General features: G+C 38.0%; 1 protein-coding gene across 1 annotated transcript; it reads right to left on the bottom strand.

The window, feature by feature from the left end:
• Positions 1-428: 428 nt before the first annotated feature.
• LOC140745099 (solute carrier family 22 member 6) lies at positions 429-23763 on the bottom strand. Its single transcript, XM_073076872.1, has 8 exons — positions 23214-23763; positions 10200-10422; positions 6567-6667; positions 4678-4832; positions 3564-3930; positions 2921-3180; positions 1544-1725; positions 429-930 (listed from the first exon to the last, which is right to left on the bottom strand). The coding sequence occupies exons 1-8, from the start codon at positions 23342-23344 to the stop codon at positions 778-780; spliced, it is 1572 nt and encodes a 523-aa protein (XP_072932973.1). The 5' UTR covers positions 23345-23763; the 3' UTR covers positions 429-777.
• Positions 23764-24005: the final 242 nt, after the last annotated feature.

Consider the following 24005-nt stretch of genomic DNA (forward strand, 5'->3'; position numbering starts at 1 on the left):
CTTCAGAAGTTGTATAATGTATCATAAATATACACCACACATGCGAGACACACCAGCTGAAATGTAGCGTATGTAGAAAATGGGCGTGCAATTCATATATTGTTCAGAGATCAATGCTGCCCACGGACAAGTATTTAACGAGCTCAAACTGGTACACCATTCAACCTGAGGTCGATAATTCATTACTTTAAAAGATTTTGATAACATGCATCATACACCAGTGAGATTGTTAATAACGCCCTTGTAGAAAAAAGGTACAATTTGCCTTGAAACAAAAATAATTGTACTTATATGAGCAAAAAACTATGCCCAGAGTCTTTGAATGGGATAGATGGATAGTCTTTGAATAGACTTAACTTATGAATTTAAGTAATGCTGACGGATACACTTGAAGACACTACTTAATTGAGATCAGGCGTAGACCCAAGTCGCTTTCGGTACTTTTTTAATTGTATCACAACGTTGAAATGTTTGCTTTTATATTAATTTAATTGTTAATTCTAGTAAATTATTATTGTTTTACATTAGGCAGCTATCGCACAAGCGACCGATCTTGCTACTACAATTTAGCGCCATAGTTGTACGCTTAAAAATCACTGGCGACATCTCTGAGATGCGGATTGTAGCTACGACGCGGTGGTGTAGTTGCAACATCGTTACGCCCTAAAATCGCTTGTGCTAGACCGATTGCACTGACGTTTTTCTCAACTAGACCAATTGCATCGTCATTTGTCTCCACGTGACGTCATCGTGACGTGGCTGCTTGTGTGGCGGGAGTCAGACGACGCTGGTGGGCTGCGCGGAGTCGAGGTCGGCGAAGGAGTCGGGCAGGCGGCGGCCGAGCGTGTCCGGCACCAGCCGCGTCAGCGCCGCGCTCGCCAGCGGCAACGCGCCCAGCAGCGTCGCTGGTACCCACTTGCCGTACGCCGCCTGTAATATAAACGTTGTCACTTGTGGTGCAAAATATGCGATTGCCTTACTACATTTACACTTATTTCTGTCTAATACCAAAAATGTTAAACGTTGTTGTGTTCTGCTTTGAATGCTGAATAAGGAAGAAACTCTTATATGAGGCGTAAAAACGAAAAACATTTCTTCATGAACTCTACCTAACTTATGGATACTTCTACTTGCAGATCTAAATTGCTTGCAGATTCGTAAAGCAAATTATTTGTCATATTCTCAACTATACCTTGCAAACCGACAAACCAAATTTAAAAAGGTAAACCGTTTGTGGTCTGACTATGGCGGCATCACCGCCACACCTACTTCTACCTCAGAACAGCAGTGTTTAGGGTTTAGCGTTCTGGTTTAAAGGTGTGGTAAGGGAGACATACTTTTCAGAGGCATTCCAGCTTAGTCCTCAGGGGTAGCGGCGCATCTGTGGCCAACCTCAAATATTTGGGGTTGATTACAGATGTCTATGGGCGGCAGTAGCCACTTACCATCCGTTGGACTGCATGCTCGTCTGCTACTCCTATATTATAAAAAGAAGAAAAATGTTTAACTTAAGTATAGTAAACTAGAGAGATATATAACATACGAGTAGCGGCGTCTGCGGCGCGAGGATGGCCCCGAGACGGCCGCACGTGGAGCACGCGGCCAGCAGCCGCTGCCGCGCGCGCGTCGGGAACAGCTCCGCCGTGTACACGTACAGCGCGTTCAGCGCCATCGTCGCGCCCACCTTGCCCGCCAGGAACAGCGCCGTGCCCAGCGCTGAGTCCGCTGCAAGATTGCCATTAGATTAGTACTGCTTTACAACTGTGATCTATGGTTCATACATACATAAGCATAGACATCTCACCCCCTTGTAATTGAAGGAAGCTTGTAATTGCTTAAACGGCTGACAATTCAATACGATTCAGCCATTTAATGGCTGTCATAGTGTAATTTACGCGGAACAATGCCGACATGCGCAGTTGAGTGGTGCAAAAACACGAAATCGAAGAAAATGTGCGGAGAAATATCATAATTCGTAAATGATCTAATAATTACATTTTTTTATATATTTTTCAAACACGAAAATAGATGACAGTGACAGTTTCAATTGGCAAAACTAGTTACATTTTCTTGTTAGGAGTGAGTAATCTTTACTAATCTATGGGTTCAAATGAGAGATATGGAACCATCGAAGTTATGTATTCGAGAAGAATCTGTATAGTTATTACATTTGTAAGAGGAATTTAATTGCTTCTTCAATATTTTTCTAGGCGCTACTGATGGATTTAGTACCTGAAAACGATAGCCTCCACCACTTCATATTAGTGACATAATGCAAATGTGGAAATATTGTCAACTGCGGGTATTTCCTGATTTCCTGTTTGAGTAAACAGAGGTTAGGTTAAGTCTACCACCTTCGTCAATCGATTTTTTAGAATTCGTCATGACTATAATAACGATGACACACCTTAGAGAACTTTTATCAAAGAACTCTCAGGCGTTAGATTACCGCACGATGTTTTTCTATAGGTAACGTTCACCAGTCAGAATTAAACTGCTATACTAGCCTAACTTAAAATTTGGGATTAGGCATGTGCCTCGGACCCCCAAATTTGAAAACCGATTATTTAGGTCACTAGGCAGTTACCAATCTACGTTGAAGGTGGTAGAACCCTTTGTGTTTTACCAACGCCACACCTATTTCTAGCTAATAACAGGAGTGTCAAATGCTGTGTTCTGGTTTAATCCTCAGGAGTAACGGCGCACCTGTGGCTGACAGGTAGGAATATTCAATCTTATCTGGGGTTGATTGGAGATGTTCTTGGGCGGCAGTAGGCACTTGGCATAATAAAAATAATATATTACAAAAAAAGTCTGGGATGAGGCATGTGCCTCGGACCCCCAAATTGGATGACCGATTTTCCAGGTCACTAGGCTGTCGCTAATTACCTACTATGCTTAAATAGGCTGGGGTACTCACGGTCAGGCAAACAGGGTATGGCAATGAGCGCAACAGCAGTAACAAGGAAGGCGGCGGTGAGCAGCGGGCGGCGGCCGGCGCGGTCCAGCAGCAGCGTGTTGACGAGCAGCGCGGGCAGCTCGGCCGCGGCCAGCAGCGCGTAGTTCGCGTGCGCGGAGCCCGCCAGCGCGTGCGCGCGCACCGCCAGCCCGTAGAACACGAACACCGCGGACGCCCACCACGCGAAGCACACGCATAGACGACGACGTAGCGCTGGGTATCTGGAAACACAGGACAAATAGATTATTAAGGTACCTACTACAAATTTATGAACTTTACCCTAGCATTCGCAAAGAGCGATTTGTGTGCCAGATTTAGTGATACAAAAGTTTGGAAATATCTAATTCAAGTTAGTATTGTTTTATTACGTACTGACTATTACGAGTAATTAGGGTATTAAGGAGGATGGCGATTTCTACGATGTGAGTGTTCATATTATAAAAATAAACATCTAGAAGGTGCTCTTGACGACGTCTAAAAACTTTTTTGCCTTAAATTTTTCCATTGAAACTTAAGAATAAAAATGTATATAAATATACACTAATACATAAAAATGAACAAGAATTTTAAGCCAAGTAGTACGAGTAAAACAACTCAAGCTTACTTAATAAAAGCTCTAAACAAGCTCTCTTCTTCCACGGCCGTCTCCACTTTATCCATGACCGGCTCCTTTGCCAGCATCTTGTCCAGAGTGTCTTCTGGAATGTCGACCCGGTTGCACCTGGCGGCCTGCTTGATGACGCGCACGGCCTCGGGCAGGCGGCCGCGCGCCACCAGCCAGCGCACGCTCTCGGGCAGCAGCCAGGGGTACAGCAGCAGCAGGAACGACGGCGGGTAGGCCAGCCGCGCCCACAGCCGCCAGTACCCCGTCAGGTAGTCCAGCAACGCCAGGGTCGCCGCGCCAGCTGACAGTGGGATCCCCAAAAGCAAGCTGGCTAGAATTCTTTGTTCTACTCCCAACCATTCAATCACTGAAACAAATAAATAAACAATCATATTATTATGTTAAAACATTGCGTTATTTTAGCCTGGGGATATTGTGGTCTACGTTTTGTTCTACCAGAGGCTTTGTTATTTATTATGTTAAAACATTATGTTATTTTAGCCTGGGGATATTGTGGTCTACGTTTTGTTCTACCAGAGGCTTTGTTATTTAATTAAAGGGTTAAGAACGTATTATGAACTTTTCTTCATTGTTCTTATATTAAAAACATTTAATTAGCATTCTCATATAGAATGAATAATCATCATTAAACGTACCTACTATGTACTTGTAGTAATAAATTTATTACACACTAGCTGACCCGGCAAAATTTGTACCGCCTTAAAATCTATTTATCAAATATATTTCATATAATATATAGCCTATGTTACTCGTAGATAATGTAGCTTTCGAATGGTGAAAGAATTTTTCCAAATTTTTTCCAAAATCGGTCCAGTAGTTTTTGAGCCTATTCATTACCAAACAAACAAACAAAGTTTTCCTCTTTATAATATTAGTGTAGATAATTAACCTCATACAAAGGAATTAGCAATAACGTAAAATGTTTATGCGTGACGCATGTGGTAAGACAGATTTACTACAAACATTCAAACTTACTCGTAGTTAAAGGAGCATCGCACCAGTGATTGACTTTAGATAGCACTATTGGACCAGTTAATTATGTCCATAAGTGAAACGGATTATGAGGAAGAAAGCAAGTTGAAAAAAAACTAACTAAGCACAAAGGCAGCGGGGTAGACGCTGGCACCCAGCACGGTCTCCAGCAGCTCGGCCAGGAGGTAGGCAACATAGGAGCCCACGAAGGACTTGCAGAGCCCCAGGACACCCGCCCCCACACCGCTCACCACCAGCGCAGTACGCCGCCCGTATCTGCAAACATTTTAACATTAATACTGAAATAAATACATTATTATAAAGTATAAAATAGCAAATGAGTATGCAGTTCACCCGTTGGTAAGTGGCAAATACCACACCTGGAATCATACGTTTTAAAACAAAAAATAAACCCGCTTTAAAAATGATATCTGACCGCAGGCTAATATTATACCAGCTTGGACAAAACATTCATAAAAAAAATTAGTACTTAAGGTATATACCTATTACTAATCTATGACAAGGATTTACTAAATGCCTTTCAACAAGCACAGATAATTTTATAAATGCTTCAGTGAAAACTTTTCTATACTCAAATGTATTTTTTTGTCGAATAAAGAGAGCTCGAAAGGTGGAATCAGTAAGTTTCGACAGGGGCGGTACCCCGGCCACACGTGCTCGTATCTATAGCGTGAAGCAGATCTTATGTTTCGGTGGAAGCTTGCGACCATCTTATTCTTCAAACATCTGTGATCAGCATCTGTGATCGGTTTCATATAGAACCTCACATTACTCGTACATAATATTCATGGGCACAGAGATCGTGCTCGTTTGCTAGGTACTCAAATCTTATAAAAATAGGTACTCATTATGATAATTACCCTAATATGTATTCAGTGGAACAAGTAACTTCAAAACCTACAATCACGAGTGCGCGCTAGATACATAAATCTTGCTGTCGTCACACAATATTTATTTCAACGTGATTCCATGTAAATTGCAACAAGTGTTTCTTACGAGCATTTAAAATCATTATACAAAGTATTTATCCGAGCAATCCACATGGCAGTAATTTATTAAGTGCGTAGAACATGCAGTTCACCTCAGCGGCATGGCATAACGTAATGAGGCGTAATTTTATTTATATAAATGTACAACGTAAATAATGTAACCTCGATGTAAGTAATTTTAAAGCTCCGTAGCAGAAATCCTTGGAATTTGAACAACATGGAAGTAGTCCAAATCACTTCGCGTTAAGGCTCTCGTAGGTACTCGCAGGGAACGCTTCGGAAAACTTGTAAAGTTATTACTTAGTTCCAGATATTGAGATAGCTGCGGACTTTAAATGAGGACATGTATTTATATGCTATGCTAAACTTGTCTTAAGTATGTAGTTTCCATAATGTATGTTAATCGGTATGATCTTTAGATAAAATCAAACAAAATTACGTAAGACCTCACTTACTCGTATTTTAAGTGACTGAGGTAATAATTAGGCCAAAGGATTTGTTCTGCACTGCTGTTTTATCAAAGTTTTAAGTATCAAAAATCTGCAGCCCACACATTGTAACTACTTATTATGGAAGGAACGAAATGTTAATATTAGTTATAGAAAAGCTTTTTAACAATTCACGGACCATTCTAACTTGTGTTGAATGAAAGGATGTTAACTTAACAAATATTGTCCCTGACTGTATTAAGAAGAATATACAGTTTCTTCAAACTTTGTGCTTAGAGTTAGTATCGCATATGTAAACGAGTTGAAATAGGATTTCATTCCCATTTTAGACTGGTTGATTTACAGTTCAAGGGCGGCAGTAGCCAGGTGGGCTACTATTCTTATCTTATAAAAAAACCTATTATGGATCTAAAGTGCAATTGCATAATTTAAATTTAGGTAGCTTTTTCTCCAAAGCACAAATGTCACAAGGTGAGAGAATACTATGAATCAGTTGTCACTCTTGTCATCGGTAAGCGTAAATAAGTATGAAAGTAGTATTTGTAACGCACCTGTCGGACACGTATCCCATGATGGGCAGCGAGATGAGCATGCCCACGTTGTGCACGGTGCCCACCAGCGTGCGCTTCCACTCCTCGCACGCCAGGTCGAACTGGAACAGAAACAACACACTGCTACTCATCTACACACATAGAAGTTTGAAGCCGAAAGATCACTACTATTCCACAGGATAGATGTCTCTTCTTAGAGTTATTGAGACCACATCATCATCATCATCATTATCACCAATCCATTACTGTCCCACTGCTAGGCACAGGTCTCCGAATGAGAAGGATTAGGCCATAGTCCACCGCGCTGGCCAAGTGCGTTGGTAGGCAAGTCGGTAAAAATTTAGACCACATAAGGCATGCGATTGCGTCAACTATCAACATATTTAACTTCGGCCAGCAAGTGTGTAAAGGTTGCCCATAAATAAATTAAACCTTACTCCACTACGTTGATCAAGGACCATTTTGTAAGTTATTACACATTGCATATTTTCGATAATAGAAAACTCTCTCAGGAATTGTCTCTCGATGTGGTCTTTCACCGTCAAAACAAGTAATGTTATTTCTAATTTAATATGTCATCTTACTGAAGTGTATGCATGTGCGTAAAGGCTGTTAACCTGGCCCTAAAGAAAAATCTGAATTACATACAACTTGTCTATCCTTATTAGCATGAAGCATCGTTAAGTTTAGAGTAACTATCGGCAGGCTAGCATTCTAGCAATCCATTTCTCCAAGTTTTTTTCTCCAATTTTTAATGCAGATTAAAATTTTCAAAAGAGAAAGTGAAGCAAAGTGTTTGCATGAAGTTATTTTAGTGTGAATGCTAAATATAGAAGCGGTTCACGCATAGGATGTCCATTTCTCGTAAGCGTGCGACCGGCAACCTCGCCAAACGGGTACGGGTCAGCGCCTGCATTCCTAGCAATACCATTCATTTTTTTATAAAACAGGACCGTCCTGTACTTAAATACTATCTACGTTTTATAGCCAATGTAATTACAAACTTTACTGCAGTTTTATGCAAATATTTTTTGTACCTATTTAAAAAATAAATTAAACGTTCGTCTATATCGGCTAAAGTACAATAAATACAACACAGCGTTTGATCGGAGCATTTTGCGACGTTTAATCGTGATTATTAATGATGCCTGTCGTAGTCTTTTACGACGAAAATACAACGACTAGGTACGACCGCACAACCTGCCATGATGGGATGCCATATCGTGTATACGTACTCAGTGCTTAACAGAAAGCTTATTGTCACATTTAGCTCAATATAAACATGACATTTACAACTGTACGTGTACGTAAAGTGTACTTTCACCTGTATATGGCTTGAAAGCTGTAATTACAGTTACATCTGTGAAGAGCCACTTGTATATGTATGTTATAATATCATCGTGTATACGCATTTATGTCTTGATTGGAAATTTTATGTACAAAGTAACATTTTATGAGATTGCAAGACATATATGATTCGATTTTTATAATGACAATGATGATAATACGATTTTTTAAATTTTGCATTACGTAACAGATTTTAAGGTGTAGAAATTGACTAAATCGTATTTTAAAATCCTAATTTTACAATGTTTAATAAGTTTACTTATTATATACTAACATACATATTAAACTAATATACCTACATACTAACTTATATGTGTAATTGTTATTATAAGTTAAACTTTTATTGTATTAATATAAAACGGTACAATCTCATTTTCCACAGAACGCGTGGTGTCAGTTCGGTGGTTGTTTGTCGGTGGTTGCCTAGAGTGTCTCCGGACCGCATTAACATAGGAATTGTGCGTTGCGCGTTATTTTAGGCCTCAGGCTCACCGGTGACGTCACCACCACTTTGTTAACATTCTGCATGTTTGTTAGGTTCAAACAAGTCACGTTCTTATAAAACGTTTTACATAAATTTGATTTCAAAATATTTTTTACCTGTGGCATTTTGGTTTACCTTGAATATTTAACTTTTTTTGTTTTGTTTATGTGTCCTTTTCGAGGTCAGCCATGTATGGGCTGCATACTGTATGAGCTTAGAAGGATTACTCCTATGTATGACTATGTTAACATACTTTACCGCATATATATAAAAAATTAAAATGTTTTTTAATTCCTTAATAAAATATTTTTGGTTGTATTGAAGCAAATCATTAATATTTTGTTTGTTGGCATTGTAAACGATATCACATATCATGCAAGGTCATTCGAACTAGGCCCTTGGTGAGTGGTCACCAGTGATAAACCTTTATTACAGCTGAAGTAGGTACACTTGGGGCGAGTTATTGTAGAACCATACTGGCTCTAAAGTAATTTCGCTCCAAAGGTAGACTGCTACGTAGAATCCCTGTAATTACATTATCTTAATACATAACAGCCTAGTGGCCAAGAAACTCGGCCTCTTGATCAAAGGGTCCGAGGTTCAAATCCACGGCTCGCGTCGTTGGTGTATTAATGTTATGTGTGTATAAGAAATTATTTATCACTTGCTTAAACGGTAAAGGAAAACATCGCGAGGTATGTGAAGTCTACCTATATGCACTGGTCAACGAGATGGTCTACGGCCTAGTCCTTCTCATTCTGAGAGGAGAATCATGCCCAACAGTGGGAGAGTAATAGGTTGGTGACTACATGATCTTCTCAACTAGACCTAAATTACAAAATTAATGTTTCGAATAGTTTGAAGAGTTCCGCTATCGTAGTCCAACACACACGTGGACGGTCAATGACACACATTGTGTTTAGCACACAAATTGTGTTTTGACTCACAAATTGTTAAAGAGCTCATTAACATATCCTGGATCTAAATCTTTTAGTATTTCGATTGAAACATTTAGCACGTTCTAACATTATATAGTAGATTTACTTCAACTCTAATGTATTTTAAATTGTTGTAGATTGTTTCTTCACCACCGAGAGTGACTAGAGAAAGGATAGAATACTTTCAGCGTGTTTTTGGAAATAAAACACAAATATATTGCGATTTTTCACACCTTGCCTGTTTTTTAATAACTTCAAAAGTTGCATATTTGTAAAAGTATGATATTGAAGAAATTAAATCATATTGTATCGCACTGTATACATAATCATGAAAGTCAACACAGTTGGTGGGTAGGTAAAATTAAAGTAGTAATAATAAAATGTACCTCATGCGAAACTGGACTTTATTGATACTGTTCGTAATATTGCAGGTATTAAACGTAAGTGACCACGACTTGAAATATTCACCTGTCTCGGACTGTGATAAACGTATCTGTGATGGGCTTTAGATATAATTTCTGTTCTATTCGGAGTTGGTTGTAAAAGTCAATGGGCGACAGTGACTACATACCATCAGATGGTTTGAAGGTAGCACTCTGGCACCACCACCGCCATACCTATTTCTTTTAACAACCGCAGTGTTAAGTTCTGCTGTGTCTTGCATTTAATGGTGTGGTAAGAAAGACATATTTATCAGAGGTGTTCCAACTTAGTTTTCAGGGGTAGCAAGACTTCTGTGGTCAACAGATATGACTCTAATCTTATCAGGGGTTGATTACAGATGTCCATGTGTGGGAGTAGCCACTTTTCATCGTTTGGACGACACGCTCTTTCGCTACTTCAATCTTATGAAAGAAAAGTTACCTCAGCAACGATGCTGCTTCTATGCTGGTACACGAACATCTCGCACTGCATGCGAGTGTCGTTGTCGAAGGCGGCGGGCTCGCAGGCGGCGCCCAGCGTCGCGGCGCGCCGGTGGCACTTCGACTCCGGGTGCAGCGCCCACGGCGACCACTCCGGCGACCACGCCTCGTCGCCCACCGCAGAGAACAACGTGCTGTTGTCTTCACATTCTGGTACATGGCATCTGTAACAAAAACAACTAATTTACGCAGCTCTAGTTAAGATGAAAGAAGTGATAAACTTAGCTATGCTTAATGACTGACCTTTGTATTAGGGTTATTAGACATAGTAATGTGTCAGACTGTCAGATCCATGGGCTGGTGTGTCGAATTAGTATCCGCAAGACTGCAAAACTTCGCAATCGGTTAGAAGTTCGGAAATAGTATGTCGACTATACGGAAACCGCATTCGAATTGCAATTTAACAGATTTCTGTCCAAATGATGACCTGTAGACGATGTTAGTTGTCTACTTATAGTTACGGTAATTATGTTTCAGTAGACTTCGTACTCTGGATACTGGTAGAAAAAAATCTCAAGTTTTAACGTCTAGCGAAAGCATCGCTTAACTAAGTACAGGCAATCTTAATAAACATCCAACTTATAAACGATGGTCCACAAAGTATATTTTTATGTTCAACAACAAGTATGGCGTATGCGTGTTTTAAGGTCAACCAGATGAGCTTATGCTTTCAGATTTCCGGCAAGCGCCACAATGGCCGGCCGCGAATCGGCGCATGTCGTCATCTGAATGAAGCGCCCGTGCCGGTCACGTGATACTTTCTCGCGTATTTTTAGTGCGAGTCCACAACGCGAGCGGCGCGCCCCGCGCCGCGTGGGCTCCGTGTGCTCTTCAAACTTTGCACTCCGCGGCACGACAGCTAAATGGAACGAGAAACCTAAATGGTTTCGTACAGGTAATCGAGCTTGCAGCCGATATGCATTTCAACAATCGTTACATTTAACTCACGCGAAGAAATATTTTTGTAACGAGATATAAACGGTATAACTCGTTACAAAATTACGCGTGAGGTTATTGCATTTTTCGGCAAATCTAAAACGTCGAGTAACATTAGTTGTGTTTCAAACATGCTTTGAAAATAAAAATGGTGTCCTGGACTCTTTAACGGTGAACGCCCCCGCCAACCATTCCAGTTTGTTAAAAATAACCGCACAGAGATATAAATATACCCGCATAGTAGGTATAATTAAAGACAGGTTGAAACCATAAGTACGTTGCGGGACAACATTCTAAAGTTAGAAAGATAAAATGTAAGCACTTAGCAAAGGGCCAGAAATATCCGGAGTTACCGTACTGGTTGCGAGCGGGCTCGTTACGGCAGCGAAACATAAACAGCGGAATTAATGTCGCCGTGTGTCGCCGCTAATGGCAGCCGGCGCTACTCATAAGGATAAAACCACAGCGAGGCTCGGCGCCGGCGTCGCCCCTGCGACCGCGCTAGCTCGAACGCTACGATCCCGACCACACTTAACTACTTCACTATAATCATGGTCAAGTAAAATAATCCTTTAAACTCAAAGGTTACATTATGGATTACTCGCCGATACATAGTGACGAGCCAGGCCTAAAACGGACACCTAACTCAAGAGTTACTCAAAGAGTCAACTCTATCCTATATCTCCTGCCTATAACTATACCCTATAATGGACACAAGTGTCATCTAGGTGGGGCGTTTCGGCATAATGGTAGACTTCACAAACCTTGAAAACGGTTTTCAGATATTTGTATGTGAAAATAATTATCACTTACTTTAATGGTAAAAAAAGTCCTTGAAAACCTATACGCCTGAGTTTATTAACTCATAAATAATTCAACGGAATCAAACCCCAAGTTCGAAATGTAAGTGAAATCGGTGAACTATCCAAAGGTTCTCTTATAAAAAACAAAAAAAAAACATTTGTCTGCGTGGAAACCGAGGAAAACCCGGCGCTGTAGTGGAATTTGACTCTTGTACTTTCCTTACTGCAACCAGTTAAATTATCTCCAGATATTTCTTATATACCTCATTAAAAACTCAAACCAGTCTCCAAAGAGCATGACTTTAACACTACAAAAAAGGTTTATAGGTAACTATATAAAAAAAATGTTAAGTATGTTTTTTCCGTTTACATAAACATTGTGAATACCCAATACATATAAGAACTTATTGTACCTGCATACAAACAAGACATCCAAATTGACATTGGACGATGTTATTTAGTAATGAATATCACCATGTATACCTTTATACTTGGTAATGTTTTACATTAAACAAGTACCTAGCTACTAACTAAACCATGCCATCTCAGTTATTAACCTAAAATATGTAAGGTCCATGTATAATTTAAGATATTATGTATTACTTATCGTTAACACCAGAATGCCTTGGAACCACCAGTTTTCTTTGACCCCATTGTAGGTTTATAGTTAAAATAATTTAAAATGATTTACGTGTAACTTTAATTATACCTACGTGAGGCGTCGTCGAGCGTAAAGCTCTACGAATGCTTTTCTGAACGAATCATGCACTATATGTCATATGTCAAGTGTGATACTCAAGTAAGAAGGTATCGGTCAAGTAAGAAGGTACTCTGTATAAGGTACACTGTGTTGTCTCCTTGAGAAAGTTTCCTTAAGATTGGCAAGACTTGTTATGAACTTTAAAATATTGTTTTCAGATCAAAATAATAAAATGGTAAATGAGAAGCGAAGCAACATCTTTCACATCGCTATATTTCTTTTTCACAGCAGCGCTTATCCCTGCTGTTATGAGGCAGAAATAAGAATAAGGAGTGGAACCACAAAGAGTTCTACAACATTTAAAGTTCTAAGAAGTATATTATAATACGTAGAATGTATATGCCATGCGGTCTTTATAGATATAGCACACATCACGCTACATCTATATAGAGCGCGTGAATCACATAATCTCTTTGTAACTCTATTTTTAATTCAACAGTGAAATATAAATATAGCATAGAATAGTGGATTATATTAAAATCAATTTCAAAGTAAAGTGCATGCATAATGCAGTCCGGAAAGAACTAGGCAAGAGGCAACGCAAAAACTAATGGCAATGAATGTTTCAAATTAAATGAAGTAAACACTCCCGCGTGCTCGATCATTTTCATCAGAAAAAGTAAACATTTTTTTCTAACAATCGCTTGAAAACACACAAAAGGTTTAAATTATTTAATCGCAGTTCACGGCCAAGGAATTGTACAAAGACTGTAATGTACTGGAATTGTGGAAATTGCCAAACAAAGAAAAAAACACTAAACATTTAATAAAAAATAAATTACGTTACAACTTAACGTGCAGTTGTCACTTTTTTAATTCTAAACTTTTATTAGTAGGGTTGCGTTTGACCGTGATCTAAGTAAAGTGTAATAATGACTAGAGAATGCCTCACTGTACAAAGTCCAGCCTTTGTGAAACAACCTGTTTTTACAACAAAAGTAGATAAGTTAAATAAATACACGTTAAAAGTAATGTGTCTAGTATTCAATTGTGCCTTTACTATCAATAAATTATACATAAAGAGTATCAGTACATAACGAGTCATGGACGTTGGTGGTCATCCACTATGCGGCCAACTGCAAAATGAACTATATTCCAGGATATTCTTTAGAGCTTATTGACAGCAGGATTTAATCAAGGTCTATAAAGGTTTGTAAGCGAAAGTTTGTAAAAAAAATAAAAGCCACAGATGCACTTAAGTACACCACTTCATAAACTTAGTTTTTTTTGGGTATGTTTAGGTCCTCGTATTTTCCTATGTCCTATTTCTGAAAAAAATTCCGCTACTAAAAGATAACAGTTTGACCACTTACCTGGATTCGCTAGTTACCAATGCACGGTTAAGAAAGTCGAAAATACATGCCTATCTTAACACTCAGTTGTACTTGTTACCAAAAAGACCTGACTTGGTATGTGTTGCCCGCCCTGGAGCCAGGTAAGTGCAGCGATTACCGCCTGATTTGATATGCACGTCCAAATAAAACGTTTCATGCACGACTCCACATTTATTTTACTGTTTTTACAGATCTCTAACGTCGTTTTTGCAGGCGTATTTCTCACAATAGAATGACATGTTCATTTCATTTTATGATTAGGACATTTTTTTAAGATATATATTGATGTAATATGTCTATGCAAAGTGAAAAAAAATCTAATTATTATAGACACACTTAACATTGAAGTTATATACATACATAATTATTTATATTGCTAGTTTGTAAATTATTCAAATATATATAAAAAATGAAAGAGTAGCCAAGGTAATCCAAGGTAAAATTAACTTTTACTAATCGTCATTAGTAAAATTTAATCTTTTAAAATGTTGCATTTTAAACTTTTGAAAATTATCTACTTATTCGATCTCGTCTTCAGTTGTGTTTCTATCATTATATCAATTTTCTGCTTAACTGAGCTGCAAAATACCTTTAATTACCCTACCACAAGTATGCTCCTCATCATATTTTTTCATTCTCATTATAACTTGAAGGTCACGGCTATTTCTCCTTAATACCATAGTGTTAAGCACTATTGTATTCTAGTATAAAGGGTGTAAAGGGGTGAAGCATCGCAGCCATGAGTTGTTGCCATCCTCAGGTTGGAATGTAATCTTATCTGGAATTGATTATACATATTACCAACAGATGGATTACATGAGTTCTTACTACTTCTATATGATAAACAATCTTTGGACTGTTGGCTGACTGAAACCCGTAAACATGACATATTCTTATAAATACTATTTTATCCAGTATGTCTTAACGTCGATCAGCTACTTAAGCATTCACCAGTATAATAAATATCACATTTATTTATTGATGTCATTAAAAGTCGAATAATGTACTTCGTTTAGATTATTTCAAGTTGCTCTACATCTTATAATTTCTACGTTTATCTTGCTAAAAGGTTTATATAAATTCATAAATTGCAGATATTTCAAAACTGTGCAACTTAACTTAGTTAATATAATGATCTTGGTTTTCAATTTAACACCAAATACATAAACATATTCGATGGTAAATAAATATTTAAATTTCATGTTAGAATCAACCTCTTACTATTGGACATAACTTTTGTATAAACACTTCGTTATAAACAATATCTATCTCTCTAGAGTGTAGTATGTGTTTAAATTATTTTTATAATCAATGACTTTCCACGCCTCTTTTTTTGTAAAATATTCACACCTACAGTAGCTCAAATGTATCAGATTACTAGGGTATCATAAGCTCGTAACCGCAATGAATCATGGACGGTGACGGCCGGTGATGCGTGGCTGCCGAGCGCCAGTCGAATCACATAATTATGTGGCGCTTGTAATATATACCTACTAAGGAACTATGCACTCCTAGTACTCTTAAATAGATAATGTTATGAAACAAAACCTAAACTAAACTAATTGTTATCGTCCTTCTCCAATCCAATTAGTGGAATATCTGTCGGTGATTGAACATAAATAGTAATAATAACGATATTTATTATATATTACGGAAAATAACACCGCCAAATGATAATTCCTTAATTAACACACTAACAGGAACCCAAACATACTAAATATTTCGCACTTAGCACAACCATAAATCGTCTAGTTGTTAAAATACGTCTCACTTATGTACATTAACATTTGAAAGATAGATAACGTTTCATGGGAACTTTATATACGAAGCCAGTTCGCGAGGCGTAACCGCCGCATGGCATTTCACTCTACATATACATGTAGAGCGCATATGTTGTTGCCATCACGTGAGTGAGAGTGAACGCGGTCGCTTACCCGACTTACGAGCTGGTGGCTTAAGTCAATCATTTATTATTCACGACGACGACGTATGCAAATTATTGACGATATTTTGTTAAGATAAACCCGAGAACTTAATCATTCAACTCGATCCTTACGATGTATCTTGAGTGGATTAATGTCGTTGTCGTTGAAACTGAAGGCATGTCTTCAGTAACTGGTTTTTGAGGCACTGAGAGTACCTTAAGATGCGTGGAGTGTTATCGCCGTTAGATACAGCACGCATGCTCGGACAAATACCTACTTACTGCTAGCAGTTCAATGAATCTTAAGTAGCATATTAGACGACAAACTAACAGTTCATTCGTCTACAATCACTTTTGAAGTGATGACACGAATGATTTTAGAGTATACCTACTTATTCATATTGTAAGGGGTGAAGAAAGACAACTTGGCTTTCGCCCAATATAAAAATCATTATTCTTTTTTACAAGCTTTCATATTCGTAACGGGTTTTACAATAAAAATATATTAGGCTATATTTTGACCCCATTGCATCTTGGTCATGGCGAAATCTTTCACCGCATACGAAAATAAAAAGAAAACATGATATGTGCAAGCAGTCCTCTTAAAAACCGTAAAAAAATATCGCCGCAATATTAAAAGCTTTCATTTTTTTTTAATATATGTTCCGATCGCCTTTAATATTTGTATGTCAAGTGCGTGACTCAGGTAACATAACGATTAAATTAATTATAATAACAAAAAAGCTAAGGTAGGTCCAATTAGGTTCAACCTGAACACCTACCACTTTTATAAGCCTAGAATGAATGTTCCATAAGGCGTTTCAACTTTGCCTTCGGGGGTAACCATAAGCAATCTTAAAATAGGGGCCAAATTTTCTAATTAAGTATTGATTGCATCGATTGCTATTTATTTAAAAAAGATAATACAAACAAAGTAGATGCAGCGTCCATCAACATCACGAGTCACGAGACGCGATGCGGTAACCATGAATGTCAGTTACCAATTAACTATCGATGACTGCAACGAATAATCAAAATAAAATGACTTTTCTAAGAAACCAAGTTTAATTAGTTTTGTCGTCAACCAACTACTGTACTAACTGGTGTTTAAACACCAGTTTCTTCTCACTGTACAATTTAGGCCATAATGTACCTATATTCTGATAAAGTTTGAATTAGAAGACTTTACACACCTATGAGATTTTTATTACATTTTTATAAGTGTTATAAAGCAAAAAAATCATAATTCATTTACGTTGCTTTCAAGAAATATATTGCCTTTTAAGCATTATCTATAATAAATAGAATAACATCTCACATAAATAAAAGTAATGATTGACTGTAATAACTGGTGGTGTTAAAATTACATCGAATTTCTTAGAATATTATGTTAATATTATATTAAAATAAAACTTTACATTATATTACGTATTATTTGACATTATTTTGCTATAGAAGTAGCTCTAGCTCCACAGTACATTACGTTAAGTTTCCCATTGAAAAAAAAATGTATTTATTAAAACATTTCTGTTATGGAGTATCTCTCGCCGTTTCGTCTCCATGACAAAACACCGTATGGTATGGCGGTTGATGTAATGACAATTAAAAAGTGCTGTGTAAAGAAACTATTTTGAATTGAAAGAAAAAAGATTAGATTTATCGTCGCTTCTTATTTACTGTAGAGCCACATTAATTGTTATCAGTAAATATTCCCGACGATATTACTACATCTTTAATATAATGGTCCTATGATAATCTATAATGGCCCTAGCAAGTCTAGTAATAATGATAAACTCTATCTCTTTATGAGTTGGTAGAGTCGTAGGGTCGCCAGCCGGCGGTTGGCGGTCGGCGGTCGGCTCGCGCCTGCTACGTATCGCTGATAACATCGAAGAATGCAAATTTGAAATTACACTTTTTTATCTTTACCTCCAATTTACATAAAAACATTGCTAAGTTGTATGTAAATAAATTTCATATAAGCATTTTTTCTTTATTTTTGAGGTATTACAATAGGATTTTTTTGGGTTTATGTTTAAGTATTATTAAAATTTAATTTGTATGTAAGCGCAGTAAAAGAAATGGTGATTATATAATAACTATAAAAATAAAAGCACAACCCGACTGCACACTTGAAAATAATTTCGTAAATAAAAGGGAACAATAAGTACTAAGTACAATAAAAAAAATATATTCGATTTAAAAAAATATTATATATAATAATGTCCTGTGCCGTCGTCGATGGAAACGTAGTTTTTAGTACTTTTTTGTTTGATGCTTGGCAGGCGGTTAAGCAGGCTTAAAAGTAACACATACGTTATCGCTCACCAATTTCATGACCATAAACGGTACTTTAATTAATGTAGGTCACATAGTAAGTGTGGTTAGACAGTTCACATTTTTATCAGCCAAGTGAACACATACTCGCAATGGTTAGAGCACGCGGGCACCACGCCGCCACACCCAGCGCGACCAAAGTTATTAGGGATGGCGATTCTTTCCAAAAGATCGATTCTTGTACAATCAACCAACTTCGAAAAGATCGCTTTTCGATTTTCTAGGATGTAAGATCGATTCACTGAATCGATTCATTACAGGAGATCCATTAAAATAATCGAAGTTTTTGGCCCAAAAGGTCGATTCTTCTATAAATCGATCTGAGATCGCCATCCCTAGAAGTTATTCGTGTGTGACACAAATATTAGCCGGATCGTACATCGCACGCGGAACCCGGAACCGAGACGGTGGCACGTCACTAATCACTCATCTGCAGCAAAGGTCACGATCAAGATAAATAAATCTTGTCCTATTGTAATAATTTAATTTGAATAATACTATGTATTTTATGAGCATGTAGATCATAAATATGCAAAATAGACCTCAAAAATCGAGATCACTGTTCCCATCATTATCCCTAATATAAATCTTACATCAAACTTTATACCTACAATAGTATGAAGTGAAAGATTTATATTACTTTATTTCTGACGCACTGCCAGACCGTATGTCGAAAATTTACCATCTAAATAGCGATATGACTATGCTATAAGTCACTAAAACGCAAAGGTCTGAGTAGCGTAAGTTTCCATTTATGCCGCACGAGGTTCAGCCGCATACGAAGGTAACTAAAATCGACCGTGTAAATGGCTAGTCGCACTTATTCATCTATTACATTGAGACCTAAATGTATCTTGTCTTCTTTCTTATTCCCTTTTCTACGTGAAATCTTCGAACTACGGGAAGCGATGCGTGCGACTATTCAGGGCAAAAATCGACAACATGTAAATCCCCCTTAACGCATATGGCACCCATGAGCACATGTCACGCACATAACAATTGCAAATCAAGTCTGTTTTCGCATTTTGTTTACTCTACAAACATTGTAAATTTACGAGACCATTAACCATCCTTTCAATATAATTATGATTATTGATTAAGTACTTATATATTATAATGTTTGTGTTATTAGAATACCCATTATTTTATTCGTTCTTAAACGAATAAATTAATTCCGTACGTCGTTACAACTGGCAGTTGTTCTCCACACTTATACTATCAGCTCAAAGTTCAAAATATTACAATCTAAATTATACTTCAAAAATATGTGCATATGAATGAAGAACAGAGCTTAATTAATATTCATAATAAACGGTATGAGTGTTTAATTGTTTGATGTTGTTGTTATTGTAACCTCGCGTGGGTGGACGTCGAGATAAGAACCCCGTGGCATAAGGAGACGCGGGGCAAGAGGCATGGGGCGCGGGGCAAGGGGCATGAGGCGCGGGGCACGGGGCACGAAGCGCGGGGCTAAGGGCATGGGGCACGGGACAGACGCGGGGCGCGGGGCATCGGACGCGGGACGCGGTGACCGCGTGTCACCGATAACTTAATCAAGTACCAATTCCAGGATTATCCCTAGTCAAAACAAGTGCATCTAACATGAGAAATATTGTTTGCACACTTTTATGTTTATAATACTGAAGTATTAAACGAACTCTGACACTCTACCTGATGATATAAGTAGTCACTGCTGCCCTTGGACATCCATAACCAACTCCGCATAGTACAGTGGTTACACCTTAAGCTGATCGAAGGTAAGTTATCACTCTTAAGGATAAAGATGGTCTACATATATGGAAGGCATCCTGCCGCAAGTAACACACAAACTTCTTTAGTCTAGAAATAAGCTTTTACCCGCGCTTTTATATTTACGTAATGAGTGTTCAATAAATTATTGATACCATTTTAGAATATATGATAACTACGAACAATAGTTATTTTCATATTTAAATATCCTGCAATGCAACAGAATTAGCGGTAGATTCAGGAAAGGGACTTGTTATGACTGCAACTGAAATACGCACTGATAAAATAATTGAGCCGACTGCGACCGAATGCATATCAGCTTATGTTTGCGTTGCGTTTGCGTTGGCTTGCCGTGTACTAAACGATGAATTTGGTAAAGTCAAGCCGTATTTTTACAGTTTCTCATTTCCTTTAAAACGATTGCACCCTTGCTTGTCTTTTGACGCATTTTTTAAATATTTTTCATATGTGGATGAGCTACCATTAAATTACTGTTACGTTTATTGGTTTGGCCAAATTTGTAAAAATTACGAAAGTTTAAAATTGCACATATTCACAATAATATTAATACTATTATTTAATACAAGTGGGATGCAGAAATAAGAGTCCAGTACTACGAGTATATAGAACATAAATACTAAATAAATCGTTCTACGTGCTATGTAATAAGTGTAATGAGTGTGTGTCTCTCGTTTTCTAATACGTGTACGAGCGCAGTTTGCTCCGTAAATAATAGTCGGATAATCAATTACATCATTTATTCATCCGATTATCAACTTGTCTAATTATCATCAGCGAAAAAATTCAACAGAAATGAGTTATTTTTTATTTAAGTACCGTTCTTTTAATTATGACGTCATTTAAACCACACTGATTCTCTCCTTTTATAGTCAGTTCAAACTATTCTAAAAAGCAAGTACCAGTTTTTCAGGTCTTTTCCAATATCGTCTTAAATGTACTTCTATTTACCATTGTCCCATCACCGTAGCGAAGCGGGCCGTAGCACCGCACAGTAGTTGTCTACACCGCGATTATATGACCTACAATGTGAGCAATGTTTAAAAATCTTACATACAAATAAAATTCTATATTCTTTGCGAGATGACGATTTGACAATGACGATTTGGTGGAACGAAACCCTTCGTGTTCACGACACGACAAGTTCAACTCGCACTTGGCCAATTATTTACTTAATAATAGAAGCATTTACTCCCCTGAGGATTAAGTTAAGAAGACGTAAGCCATAATATAAATGTGGCGGTACTTACTGCGTAGGTGAAACAAGTGTGAATCATCCACAATAATAAACAAGCCAGGAAAAAAGTATTAAAAAGAAAACTCCACAATGATTTATGTCGCTAAAAATGAACAGAAATATACCTAACTTTAACCCGACAAATTTCTTCGAAAATCAGACAAGAAAAAGTATTTAAGGCTTTACCTAGACATTACATTAACATGGAAGGCTCATATTGAGTACCTACGTACAATGGAAACTACGCTCACTTGCAGGAGCATTGCGAACAGTAAACAATTGTATGCCGCGTGACATAACAATATTATCCTGCGACTACAACTCACTTATTAAACCTAATCTTAAATATTTAATAGAAATTTAGGGAAGGGAAGCAAATTCTAACCTTAAAGACTTAAAAAGTTCACAAAATAAATTAATAAAATTACTTCGCTTTTACGACTATCCAAAGAGCACTGTAGACCTTTATAAAGAAACTAAGATAAGTATGCTTGTTCACAGAACACAAACACAATACATTAAAATATTAAATGTACCTACAAAAAGGAAACATAAAATCTGGTCGAGATGCATAGGTAAGGTAAAGTTACCAAAACAACGAATATGTGTAAGGCCTAATATAATGTATGAATGAGAGTTATATCAATAAAAAGATTTAAACACGCATTAGAATTCATCAGAAACACCACACTGGCTTAAGATATAGGTATGTGTGATAATAACTATGTAATAACATTTTCTCAAATAAGTTTATTCGTTTGAAAAGTAAAGAACTTCTATACCGTTCAAAATGAGAATTCGGCAAATGAAAACCAACTAATAAAAATAAAAGAAACCAATCATAGAGGACACGTACAATATGTTGCGTATGATTGCAAGTTTATAACAAATAAAAACTGGTGTCTAAAAGTCAATGAAGTCAATGAAAGTTGAAATCCAATAAATTCAACTAGGAAATGGTACATGTAAACAATAAGCACTATAATAGCGGCGCCATGTTTGACCGCGGAGCGCGCGAAATTCGTGCAACAAACTTTTATACGAGTATTTACATATGCGGCGGCGAGCGTATCTACGCGGCTACCACTCGTTTTGACCGGTTATAGTATAGCTATATTTTGCACCGCGAGTCATGACATCAATTAAAAATTCCGTCCGATAGGTGTCAGTGGAATTTTTTGAATTATTTTACATCGCTCTCCAACTGGTTGCTTCGAACCTACTCGCGTATCGCTTAGGCTTGGCAGTGCGTAAACACTAGCTCTTAATGCAGTCTATTTTTAAAACCTAAAACCTTAAAAATAGATATGACCTATCTCACCCTCCCACCCGACATGAGTTATAAAACTGACATTTTTGTTCGGATAATTTCTCTAACTTGTCCTACTTAGACTTGGGTTTCTGTATTTATATGTATGAATAATATTTTATAGACTTATATTAAGAAACGTTACTCATACACTCATAAACATGTATCTCGATTATCGTCCATAAACTTAATAAAGCTACGAGTATAATTTAGAAATTAAATAGCACTTTGGGTTTCCGTAGCGTTCTCGTGAAGCAATTATTATCTTAAATATGTATGAGACTGGAAATTTCTTAAAAAGACTTAATAAAAGCTCCGGCGAATATTTCATTTTAACTTAGCCTAAATACATATTATAGGTTCAAATTTCCAATTGTTACCATACAAAACAATAGGTAAATATATTCCTAAATCTTCATAAGGATAAAGGGAGAGAACATCTACAGATCTCTATCACATTAATTGAAAGTAATATGATTTCAGCTTAAAAGGCAACACAATTGGCCTGGAGATACTGTTTGCTGATGTATTAAAAAGCAAAGGTTTACCTGTGCGGCGTGTCCGCGGCCAGGAACACGTAGTTGGTGCCGTAGAGGCCGGTGAGCAGCACGGGCAGCGCCAGCAGCGCCGCCAGCCGCGCCTGCCAGCGCCCCCAGCCGCCCACGCAGTCGCCCTCCATGCTGTCCTGCCGCTCTTCACAACCGACCCTCCGTACGCCACCGAAACGGCCGGACAAGCAAACACGATCCCGTTTATATGGGCCCTTGAATTGCGACTCCCTCTTTATCCGAAGACTGAAAGTTCAGGTTCAGGCGCACGAACTTTCAGACGTTACAATCGGCGATGTGTTTATTAACTTATTTATTATACTGACATTCTTTTATAAGATTACTTTGTTTCAAAGTAACTTTACGATTGATAAACGGCTTAAGTTCTAAGTAAGTGCACGACGGTGGAGACGTCCCGCCGGCTGAAGGGTCCGAGCGGTTGTGTTGTGTAAACCGCTTCACGACTACAGGAGTACTTCGAAAGGAGATCGGCAGCCTATCGAGCCGGCGGCCGCTTCGCTAAAATGATCTCTACATGGGCGAGGGAAGGGTGATAGCCGGGCGGCGCTGCGCGGACGCACGAGACCGCGGTCCGCCGGTCGCGGAAGCTTCGCACACCACGTGCGCGCCCGCTGATAGTAGTTGACACTCGGTTAAAAATACGCCGCGTACTCACACTACATGCTACATGTATGCCACGGCGAAAATAAACCAAGTCGAAAATAATGCCTGCCGTGCCCCAAGTCAGTGCAACGGTTTGGAAACTGGTCGCGCGGTAACCACATTGTCCTA

The sequence above is a fragment of the Epargyreus clarus genome, unplaced genomic scaffold, assembly GCF_041222505.1.
Source record: "Epargyreus clarus isolate Ecla_fem2 unplaced genomic scaffold, WU_Ecla_fem_2.2 ptg000009l, whole genome shotgun sequence".
In the NCBI taxonomy this organism is placed as follows: Eukaryota; Metazoa; Arthropoda; class Insecta; order Lepidoptera; family Hesperiidae; genus Epargyreus; species Epargyreus clarus.